This window comes from Sus scrofa, chromosome 3 (genome assembly GCF_054392235.1).
Source record: "Sus scrofa isolate SSC_HxYL_T2T_F1_AM1 chromosome 3, Sscrofa_HxYL_maternal_Yorkshire_Landrace_v2.0, whole genome shotgun sequence".
Lineage (NCBI taxonomy): Eukaryota > Metazoa > Chordata > Mammalia > Artiodactyla > Suidae > Sus > Sus scrofa.
Window position 1 is genome coordinate 108433199 of NC_139385.1, and position 12767 is coordinate 108445965.

A 12767-nucleotide genomic window follows, 5' to 3' on the forward strand; every position below is an offset into this window, starting at 1 on the left:
CTTCATTTCCACTAAATGACAGGAAGGAGAGGAGATATGTATGTAAAATTATATAAACTTAAACTAGATTTGGGGGCATTTATAAAGCTTCTGTGGATAAAAACTTTATTTACTTTTTATCTTTAAATATTTTAATATAAACATCTCTAGATAAAAACAAATTATCTTAAACATTATAGTAAGATTTGTGAGTAGTAAACTGCTCAACTCTTTTATATTTTACTGAATTTTGTAAAACCTACAGGTTTCTGCAATAGCAGCTACTTAATTTTGCTAACAGAACAAACTCTAATTTCCAGGCTGATCATACTGACACACTAGAGACTAAAAGCAAGTCAACCTTACATTATATGCCTCCTGACTTTCATGATGTGTTAAGGAAGTGCAAAACTCTATCCTGTGTTCTCACCAAAAATGTTTGATATAAGCCTAATAAAGCTCATTCCCAATTTACATGAAAACAGGGAAGAGAGAATCTTGCGAAAGGACACAAAAAACCAAAAATATGATCCAGAATGTGGGAGCCTATGGAAAGCTGGCTCAGACTCTTCATATTTAGTGTCAAGGGGGAAAAAAAATGGGGGGCTTAGTTGGAGACTTGTTTAGGACGTCTGATTGGTTAAAAACTGGACTAGACTATGGCTTCTTAAAAAAACAACAGTTATAACAGTCCTTCGAAGGACAACTGGGAAAATTTGGACTTGATTATAGATAATATTAAATTTATTACCAATTTTCTTAAGTATAATAATACTATTATGGTTAGAAAAATGTCATCGTTCTTAAGAGCTGCATGCCAAAATATTTAGAGGTAAAATATTTTATCTGCAATTCGCTGTCAAAGGTCCAGTAAAAAAAAAAGTCATGTATACACACAGATATAAAAAGAGATAAAGCAAAAATTGGTAAAACATTAAAAACTACTGAACCTAAGTAAAAGGTATACATGTGCTCACTATGATCATTTCAATTTTTCAATATGTTTGGAAGTTTTCATCATAAAATGTTGGGAAAATAAAATACACAAAGGTCACTGATGTAGCTGATGTGACACAAACTCCTTTAACCATCTTTGGAGCCTTACTCTATAATTCTACAACAAAGATAATACAACTATAAACAAATAATAAATGGCAATGTTTATTAGAAAATGAAAGCACTTGAATTTTTTTTTAAATGCCTTTATGGCAAAAAGCAAGAGATGATACTACATACAGCATATGTTTTATGCTGTCTGTGTGTCTGTTCATGTTAGAATATTATATGTAAAATATCTGGGAGGGAAGTAAATTCAGCAATATAAGACTGATAATAATGGATAGTCAAGTTTCAGATGCTTTATTTTCCTTAAATTCTCCAATTTTCTACATCAAGCATATTCACTGTCAAAATAACTCTTTTTTTTTTTTTTGCGCCTTTTTGCCTTTTCTAGGGCCACTTCCTGCGGCATATGGAGGTTCCCAGGCTAGGGGTCTAATTGGAGCTGTAGCTGCCGCCCTACGCCACAGCCACAGCAATGCGGGATCCAAGCCGAGTCTGCAACCTACACCACAGCTCATGGCAATCCGGGATCCTCAACCCACTGAGTGAGGCCAGGGATGGAACCTGCAACCCCATGGTTCCTAGTCGGATTCGTTAACCACTGCGCCACCATGACGGGAACTCCCCAAAATAACTTGATTTTTTTCCCTCTTGCCTTTCCCTTTCTACTAAATAAATGTATTTCCCTAAATAAAGTTTCTCATTTGAATCTATTCAGGAAAGGATAAGACAGAACAATGAGATAAGTGCTTGCTAACCAAGTTTTCCAAAAGGAAATTTTCTACTTGATGGTATACCATAAAGAACTTTTAATAGAGCTCATAAGACTACTACTCTCTACCCTCCAAATAAAAAACCTTCAAACCATGAGCTTCCTTTTTATTTAAAACAAAAACAAAAACAAAACCTAGGACACTGAAACAAAACCTGCTTCAAGTGGGTAGTGACTTACACATAGAGAACTCAACACTGCTTTCACATCATGTAGAGTTTTTAAACATTATGTAGATGCCGAAATTCCATTCCCTGATACTTAGATTCCGTGGGTTGTGGTGATTTTTTTTAAAGCCCAGCAGGAAATTCTAATATATGGCCAAGGTGGAGATCCACTGATAAACTGTCTACTTCTACTTATTTGAACTTATTGATAAGGTTGGATCAAAGGCTGTTAAACTGGATGTATTTCAATCAGTTTTGGTGGGTTCAAAGATAAAGCACCTCTCTTTCTCCACCCGACACATGTGTTAATACAGTTATCAGCTATGGTTCTGTGAATTGCTATAGTAGTGGTAGTTGGGGATAAAGAAGTGGTTTTTTAATATTATAATTATTATTATTGCTTTTTTGGGAGGCATCTGTGACATATGGAGGTTCCCAGGCTAAGGTCAAATCAGAGCTGCAGTTGCTTGCCTAGACCACAGCCACAGCAATGTGGGATCTGAGCCTTGTCTGAGACCTACACCATAGCTCATGGGAACACCAGAACCTTAACCCACCCAGTGAGGCCAGGGAGGGATTGAACCCACTTCCTCATGGATCATAGTTGGGTTCATTTCCGCTGAGCCACACAGGAATTCTGAAGCTGTGTTTTGTTTTTTTTTAAACACATTAAAACCAAAACAATAAATTAAATAGGATGGATTTATGAAGGCCAGTAATGACCACACAAGTCATTTTATATTACAGCAAAATACACCTTCCTATTGTGCTAGACAGACAATGGATAGGTGAAACCTCTTTCCCAGCCATTTCATTTGATTCTTCAAGATAGTGTTACACAACTCTCACAAATTTTCGTTAATATCAGAAAAGGAACCTACTGTTTAACTGCACCTTCTTTATCGGAACTCATCCACAAACCCCACCGTGTTTACACATCTACCACAGCAATTCCACCTTGCAACTGTTCACAAGACTCTCCAGTTAGACTGTAAACTCTTAGAAATAAAGATAATATCTATTCCTTTCTATATCTTCCCTACCACCTACAGAAAGAAAGTTAATGCTTGTGCTAAGAACTTTAGATACATAATCTCACTTAATCCTTGCACGTACCTTGTGTAATAGGTACTGCAACTCTAGTTTTTGTAAGTGAGCAAACTAAGCCTCAGAGAGATTTATTTATTTGTCAGGGTGACCATGCTACTAAGTGACAGAGCTTAGATTTGTGTTCAGGTGTAATTAACATCAATGTCCCTCTGAATGTTCTTTTGAATACATTATGATAACAGATTTTGCATACTATGTACCTCTTATAAATAGGCACTTACTAAATAAATATTGGTTAAAATTGTTGTAGAATTAGACCAGAAATTTTTTATACTGAAATCCATAATGTGTTTCCTTAATAAAGAAAAATTAAACTAATTATACGGAAAAATCATTTTAGATGGGATGGTTGAAATTATTCTGTAAAAGAAACCTTAAGGCAATTACAGAGAATTTAGGACTTTTCCCTAAGATTGTATTTTTAAGGTTTTACTGTCATCTAGACTAATGCAGTTTGAGAATCAAATTTCCTAATATAAGAACACTGCCTTATACCAAATAAGACATAGGAATATAGCTAAATCAAGCAGACAGCAAAGGGGAAAAAAACCCTAAGCACATTTAAAAAATAAAATTTAGTTCCTGTTGTGGCACAGTGGAAACAAATCTGACTAGAAAGCATGAGGTTGTGGGTTCAATCCCTGGCCTTGCTCAGTGGATTAAGGATCTGGTGTTGCTGTGAGCTGTGGTATTGGTTGAACATGTGGCTCAAATGTGGGGATCTGGCATTGTTGTGGCTGTGGTATAGTCCAACAGCTACAGCTCCAATTTGACCCCTAGCCTGGGAACCTCCATATGCTGTGGGTGTGGGCCCTAAAAAAAAAAAAAAAAAAAAAAAATACATATATATATATATATATAAAGTAAAATAAAAAATAAATAAAAATAAAGTTTAACTAGCTAATATTATTTGCAGCAATATTTTAAAGACTCAGTTGCCCTAAGTGAAATTCTTCAAATGATTAGCTAAGACAGTGAAGAAACAGCAAAAGAATGCTAGTATAAATATTTACTGTGTTTCTTTTGTCCTGCTTGTCAGGTAAAAATAATTCTTAGAAGATTCTCAAATATGACATATGACTTCATAAGATACAAATAACAATGACTAATAAAGAACCTAATAAATGTGCTATCTTGCAAGGATTTGTGTAAAATTTCATCAATTTGAAAAGAATTAAGGAGTCTTTTTTTTTTTTTTTTTTTTGGCTTTTTAGGGCTGCACCTGCAGCATATGGAAGTTCCCGGACTAGGGGTCTGATCGGCACTGCAGCTACTGGCCTACACCACAGCCATGTGGGATACACACACAGCAATGTGGGATCCAAGCCTCGTCTGCAACCTATACCACAGCTCACAGCAATGCTGGATCCTTAACCCACTGAGCAGAGTGGGATCCAAGCCTTGTCTGCAACCTATACCACAGCTCACAGCAATGCTGGATCCTTAACCCACTGAGCAGAGTGGGATCCAAGCCTCGTCTGCAACCTACACCACAGCTCACAGCAATGCTGGATCCTTAACCCACTGAGCAGAGCCAGGGATCGAACCCACATCCTCATGGATACTAGTCAGGTTCGTTAACCACTGAGCCACAACAGGAACTCCCCTAAAGAGTCATTTAAATGGTCAAGATCATAACAGCTAACGAGAAACGGTATGGTCAAATGACACCTTAAAAAATAATGACCAAAGTTAGTGCATTTTCAAACAGTGAGGTAGGTCTTCTCCATAAAAATGTTTTGACAAATGAAAAAGTAAACAAGAAATAATTTATTGAAAAACTGGTATTCACAAAGTTCTAAAATTGCGATATAGAAATATAATCTATTTCAAATAAAATAAAAATGGAGATTGGATATGAAACTAAATAACATGAAAAAAGGATAGGGAGATTCTTTGGGACTTTTGTCGTGTCTTTTCTTAGCAAAATCCCAAATTAAAAAGTTTTTGAATTTGGATAAATAAAAAAAAATAATAGGACATGGACTGGACTGCTTAGTCTCAACAACTTTATATAAAATATTCCTCATCAAAAACAGTATCTTAAGACTATTAAAACATGAGATTCACAAAAGAAGGGGAAATGATTTTTCTGTCATGGTAGACAAAGGTGTGGTACAGACAACTATGTAATTCTATATAACTTAGCCACATACAAAGGTGTAATGGGGTAATTTTGAGGATCATTCAAATTCTGGCTACTCGATTTAGCTTTACAACCTGGGCAGCTATTTCATGTCAACAATTCTTAGTCTTCTCTGTAAGAGAAGGGTGTTGAGAAGATTACTTATGACTAACATTTAGATACAGATATGGCTTGACACAAGTAGGAGTTGTGCAAATTCAAGTTCCCCCTTTATCCTTGGAAAATCATCACTTATAATACTTCATTAGCGGTATACTAATTCAAAAGCATTTTAAGGAGTTCCCATCGTGGCGCATTGGAAAAAAATCCAACTAGGAACCAGGAGGTTGAGGGTTTGATTCCTGGCCTTGTTCAGTGGGTTAAGGATCCAGCGTTGCCGTGAGCTGTGGTGTAGGTCGCAGATGAGGCTTGGATCTGATGTTGCTGTGCCTGTGGTGTAGACCAGCAGCTACAGCTCCAATTCGACCCCTGGTCTGGGAACCTCCATATGCCACGGGTGCGGCCCAAAATAAGTAAGTAAATAAAAATTAAAAAAATGTTAAGTCTCCTTTAAGGGAAGAACTCTTAAAATTTTAAAAAAATTATTACTTAAGGATAGCCTTAGCAAACTACTAGAAAGAAAGAAATAGGAATACTTCTTATTTAACTAGTATTTATTGAGGTCTCATCATGTGCCAGGTATTCCTGTAGGTGCTGGGATATAGGCATAAACAATCAGATGAAGTCCCAGATCTCACAGAATCTACATTCTAGATATAAAACCAAACTAGCATTTTAGAAGAATGGGGGGCCACCTCAGAGCCCTAATAATAACAAATTATAGAAAAAAGTTTTACTTTTTCTGGTCATCTAGGCATTACTTTCGGGGAGTCACTGATGAAAATGGCACATACTCTAAATCATTAAAGAATGGGTATACACACATGCAAATATATGTCCAAAACTTTTGGGGGGGATTCACAAATCCCTTTATTAAGAATCTATGCTAGACTATTTTTCATAGACTTTGATTTTTAAAGCTGCAAAAATACCAATATGGCTTATGCGAAGAAGACTGAATATTAATACAAAGACAACATATTTCACAGAAAGTTGAACTAAAAAACATTTAGTAAAACAACTTAAGATTCTCCTAAAAGAGTGAACTTTTTGAATATGTTTTGAATGATTTAATTTCTGACTTATATCAGCTTTTCAGAATACCGCAAGATTTTTTTTTTCTTTTTAAGGCCACACCCACAGCATATGGAAGTTCCCAGGCTTGGGGTACAATCTGAGCTACAGTTGCCAGCCTACACCACAGCCCATCCACAGCAACGGGGGATCCATGCTGCGTCTGCAACCTACACACAGCTCATGGCAATGCTGGACCTCCAGCTCACTGAAGGGGGTCAGTGCTTGAACCCACATCCTCACGGAGACTAGTTGGATTTGTTTCTGCTGCACCACAATGGGATTTTTACAATATAAGAAAAACGAATTAATCCCTATTTCTTTCTTTATTCTTTTTCTGTTTTGTTTTGTTTTTGCTTTTTAAGGCTGCACCCGTGGCATATGGAGGTTCACAGGCTAGAGATCGAATCAGAGCTATAGCTGCCAGCCTATACCACAGCCACAGCAAGACAGGATCTGAGCCGAGTCTGAGACCTACACCACAGTTCATGGCAACACTGGATCCCCAATCCACTGAGCAAGGCCAGGGATTGAACCCGCATCCTCATGGATACTAGTCATAAATCCCTATTTTTAAAAGTACTGATTATAGGCAATTATAACAGAGAGATTCTATCTGACTTAGGGTAGACATTTTAGGCATCTAAATAATCTCTGATAAACTGACTAGCTTCATTTAAAAAAACACGAATAAAAATTATTTTTGTTATTTAAGGAAATATTTTTATTTTTATTTATTTATTTATTTATTTTGTCTTTTTGTCATTTCTTGGGCCACTTCCACGGCATATGGAAGTTCCCAGGCTAGGGGTCGAATTGGAGCTGTAGCCACCGGCCTACGCCAGAGCCACAGCAACTCGGGATCCAAGCTGCGTCTGTGACCTACACCACAGCTCACGGCAACTCTGGATCCTTAACCCACTGAGCAAGGCCAGGGATCGAACCTGTAACCTCATGGTTCTTAGTTGGATTCGTTAACCACTGAGCCACAACGGGAACTCCTAAACATTTTTTCATAACACCTCCCAACTGTCTCCTCCTTTGTATTTCTACCACACTTTTGTCTTTCTCATTCTGCAAGTTAACTATCTCAGCTCCTGCCACTGTGTACCTGCTGGCAGCATCTTGCACATGGCACAGTTCTAACCAAGTTGAGAACCATTTATGGAGCACTTCTGTGCCTAACTCACTGCAGGTCAAGCTAAGAATTTACTCAAATATTTATAATTTCTTTTTTTGTTTCTTTTGTATTTTTAAATATATGTCTACTACTTGTGATTGTGGGCCAACATTTTTCTAAGGTTGTGATTGTTCTGAAAGGGTAATGTTTCTCAAAACAGGATTCTAGGCTTCAAAAGTGAGTTTTTACAATAAAGAGGAAAGTTTCTCTAATCCACACATCTGCTAATGATGAATTTAGACTTATCGTATTTCAGCGTCTCTTTAATCATGTGTTTCTAACAGATTAAACTACTACAGATACTCCCTTGAATCTATCATTCCATTCGTCTTTTTTTTGGGGTGGGGGGCACCCTGGTAGTATGGGGAAGTTCCTGGGCCAGGGACTAAACCTACGCCACAGCAGTGACAATGCTGAATCCTTAACTGCTAGGCCACAGGAACTCCAAAGTCTATCATTCTAATGTTGCAAATAGATGTTGGCTTCTCACTCTAAAATACAAAGTTCAAAAGGCATCCCCAGTCTCTTGAAAAATACTTCTGGTATCCTAAATTGTAATTTTTTATCCTAGCAGTCCTCTACGCTGGCCAAAATGATGCCCTCTCTTTCAGCTTTGTTCCTGCCTCTCCCATCCACTTGAATTCTCCTCCTCTTTTCATTTCTGCCATTCAAACCATTCTTCAAATCCAATCTTTTCTCTGAAAATCTGACTTTCCAAGCAATCACTGTTCACGTGGCAATTAATCACATTCTGTATATTGTCGTTTCTTTTTGTTCTTTAGTGAATGACGTGAAACCTTTTTATTATCTAACTTGTGTGATTTTATCTACATTGCAAGCTGTATTGAGAGCAGGGGTAGGTGCCCATGCCTTATGCTTTGCGGTCTCCTCCCACACCAATTCACTACACAGTAGACTGTCAGTGTTTGGTCCTAGAAAGCTTTTGTGTGTGTGTGTGTGTGTGTGTGTGTGTGTGTGTGTGAGATTGATGATACATCTCTTTATACAGCCATATAATAATCATATTTAAGGCCAGCTTTATATCCTGAGCATTTCTTCTGAGTATCATAGTCCTGTTGCCTATTTATTCTCTGCTTATATAGCTACTACATGTAAGTATTTTTCTATTTAAAATTCATCCTTGGTATATGTTAAACAGAAATTTGGGGTTATAACACCCCCCTTTTTTGGGAATAAAAGGTGTCAACTCTCTGGGAAAACCAGGAAATCCAGCAAGTATATTACGAAATAAATTTTTCCTATTACACACTTTGCACTTTCAAGCATATGAGGAAACAGGAGTACTTACATGGCTAATAATGAATCAGTAATTATTTGAGGGTTTATTTCCCCTAACCTTGGTGGTGGATGCTGTAGGGAACCTATAATCTAGCTAAGGAGGTAAACTTTTCTTTATTCTACCTCCCAATCACCACCATCTTTTTAGTTCTATCACTATCCTGTCCTTGTTATCAATATCCTATCCTCATTTGTTTGGTTTAGGCTGCTTTAAATGCATCGTATATCTTAATTTTTAAATGAACTTCCACAGATTTGGATACAACTCTTAATATTCTGAAGTACTGGCCCCAAAAGAAAGACTCAGAGTCACTGCTCTAGACCAAGGTATAAATTCTGTTACAAACAATACATAGTATCACTTTTATTCAACTAACAAAAACTAATTAACTAATATTAATTGTAAAATTTCCTTCTTTGTCAGTATAATTTTGATTGCTAAGTAAAAAGAAATTATGACATTGCTATGCAATAATGAACCGCAGAAAACAATGCAGTTGAGATGATACAGAATTTCTAGCAGTGGCTGATTTCTCCCTCAAAACCTGCCAAGAGAAGCCAGAAACTTGGAGGATGAGTCTGTTTCTTTTCAACAAGTTTCATTACTTAGCTTGGCTCCCTTTAATCTTTGAAGCACGCATGTTAAAAGTCACTCATTTTTAGATGTCCCAAAACTTGAAAACTCTATGAGAAGACACTTACTTGAGTTACTGACTGTGAAATGTAGGGCAATTTTTTTTTTTTTTTTTTTTTTTTTTGAAAAGGACACTGTTTTGTCTCCTGGTACCAGTACTGAAATAAATCCAAAACCCTACAGAGTAATAGGTGACAGCTCAGTATTTCTAAGGAAAAGTAAAGGGACAAAGAGTTTGGCTCTGATGCAGCGCAGCAGGGTACAGCAAAAACAGTTATCCCAGTGCAACACATACACCCACAGCACAACAAGAATATTATACACAAATCATGCTCAAGTGTTCAACTGGCACAGAGGGACACTGCGAGGTCTGGTCTTTAAAACCATAACTAAGTCACTATCACTAACTTCCAGAGATGGGAGCAGCCTGCTGGAGGAGAAAGTGAGGCAGTGAAAAGCACATTCTTTGCCTCAAAATTAAGATTTAAGGGAAAAGAAGAAGGAAAGGCAGACACACAGGGAGGAAATAAGTGAAGCCCACACAGAAAGGTATCTGATGTCCATGAAGTGACAATAAACCTACCTACACAACAGAACTTCACCTCTACTCTAATACACTTCCTGAAACTTTAACTTACTCCTTTGAAATGAAAAGCAGTCATAATGTATTACAGATTTCATTGTGCGAATGCATTCGTATCTAGTATTTATATTATAAAACTATTTATATTATAAAATTATCCAAAATACTTAAGAAATAAAATAAAACTTACCCCATCACTTTCTCTATGTGGATTCAGCCTACTATAAACAGCTTCAATAACATTGCGCCTAAAAAAAATTATGCTTTAGTTTTAAGTTATATACAATTGTTAAGCTTCTGTGTATTTAACATAACACTTCATATCTTGACTACACTCAGAAATTAATTACTGCACTAAATACTGGCCAAGAATAGTTTTCTGCACTTCACTCATAATCTGATCCTGCATAATCTAACTTGTTTTAATTTAAAGAAGGACCTTCATCCTCAAAGAGTGTAACAAACAATTCCTTTTACAAAATCTCTTTTAAATGAAATTTTAGAGTTATTCTCTAATATAAGAACTATCAACTCATTTCATCTTTAGATAATTGATGTACTTCTTAAATTAAAATTATTTAATTACTAATTATAAGTGAAGTCAAAATTAGTTCTCTTTGTTCTACTTACTTGCCAGCAAGACCTCCCCCAGGAGGCAAATTTGGGATATTTTCGGCAGACAAGATGCGCATGACATGGGCAAGATCAGGCATTCCTTCCTCACCAGACTTCTCCATAATTTCTGTAGGTTTTTAAAAAGAGTTCCCAAATTAATGTGGTAACTCGGTATTCACAAAGTGAAATAAGAGGTACTATTTGTTAGTACCCTATTTTAAAATATAAAAAGTATTACCTTATGATCACACAAGGAAGAGAAAAAGATAAAAAGTTAATTGCATACACTCCTTCTAGCATTATTCATGAAAGCAAAATTGGAACAAATTAAATGTCCATAAAGGGATATAGCCACATGGAAAAACAATTCTCATCTATTTTATGTGAAAACAGAAAAGATATTACTTGTTGCAATTACAGGAAAACAAAAGCAATGTATGGGTAAAGATTATAAGGAGAAAAGGGAAAATTAAAATTTGTTTTACAGGAGTTTCTGCTGTGGCACAACGGAATCAGCAGTGTCTCTGCAGCACCAGGACACAGGTTCTATCCCTGGCCTGGCACAGTGGGTTAAAGGCTCTGGCACTGCTGCAGCTGCAGCAAAGGTTACAACTGTGGGTCAGATATGATGGGTTAAAGGATCTGGCATTGCTGCAACTGCAGCATAAGTCACAGCTGTGGCTTGGATCTGATCCCTAGCTCCGGAACTTCATATGCTGAGGGGTGGCCAAAAAAGAAAAGAAAAAAAAATTTGGTTTATAGGTTTTTGGTACTTAAATAGTTATATTCCACAATTTACAGAAAACAAAAAAGGGAAATAAATCTGAGAACTTGCTAATACTTGGGAGCAAAAGAAAACACTTACATGTTCCACTTATGTTTATAATGTGTGGAAAAGATTTTTAAAACAATTATTTGGCTAGTATCAAGATACAACCTTGAAAATCAGACAATGGCAATTTACGTCTAAGACAATAACAACAAACAACTGTCCTGGTTCTAGGCAGCCCTCAAGATTCAAAATCCAAACTGTTTACCATGCCTCCCTCGACAAGGCCTTCACTGTGACCTTGACTTTCACCACTCTCATCCAGCTCCTCCCCGGCTCCTCCCTGGATCTCCAAAGGTGCTATTCAAAGTCTTCTCCACCTCTAGATTTTCACATGTACTTCCTCTCTTGGTTTGGAACACTCTTTATATCAATCCAACCAACCCCTCTGTGGTTAAGCTGTATTCATCCTCTAGGTTTCAACTTTATATGTCACTTTCTCAAAGTCTTCTCGGATCCAAGCCTGGAGTAGGTGTACTGCTACATACTTGCACTGGACACAATGTCTCCCAGATCACAGACTGCACGTTTCCTGAGGGAAGGACTGATTTTTCCACCTTACACTTATATCTCTACAGCATAGGGTTTCTCAACCTCAGCACTATGGACATTACAGACAAAGTTTTACTGTGAATGCCCTGTGCACTGCAGAATGTTAAGCAACATCCTGGCCTCACTCACTAGATGCCAGTGACACCCTCTCAGTTATGAGACCACTACTGTCTCCAGACATTGCCATGTGTCTCAAGGTGGACAAAATCCCCCCCATTTGAGAACCACTGCAGTCTGCTGGTGCTTTACCACATTCACATCCCTCCACTACTGCTACTGGAGTCCAATCCTCCACCATTATCTGCCACCTGAATTACTATATGATTCCTAACTGGTCTCATGGCTTCCTCTCTTGTCCCCTCTTTACTATTTCTTCACACAGTAACTGAGAGATTCTTTTTAAAAAAGTCAGGTTAAGTCACTCTTGCACTCAAAATCTCTGGATGACTTCTCATCACCATTTGAATAAAGTCTCAAGTCCTCATTTTGGGTCTGCAGAGCTTTACATGATCTGCTTCTTAGCAACCTTAGTCTTACTTTTCTACCAGCTCATTCGAATTCAGCCACACACTCTAAGCACATTTGCTCCTCAGTCTTTGCTGTGCCCTTTGTTGGAATGCTCCCTCCCTGGAGAGTTCTCTCATATAGATATCTGCTCAAATGTCT

The 12767-nt window shown here is 37.2% G+C and overlaps 1 protein-coding gene across 2 annotated transcripts in view; it reads right to left on the minus strand.

Annotated features, from left to right (window-relative positions):
• Nucleotides 1-12767, minus strand: part of PPM1B (protein phosphatase, Mg2+/Mn2+ dependent 1B) — an 82266-nt gene that overhangs the window by 4125 nt on the left and 65374 nt on the right. For both annotated transcript variants that reach the window (XM_085019390.1, XM_003125179.5), the window contains exons 4-5: nucleotides 10736-10847; nucleotides 10296-10353 (exon numbers count right to left, since the gene is read on the minus strand). In XM_085019390.1, coding sequence (XP_084875516.1) covers nucleotides 10296-10353; nucleotides 10736-10847 — 170 coding nt within the window. The remainder of the gene's footprint in view (nucleotides 1-10295; nucleotides 10354-10735; nucleotides 10848-12767) is intronic.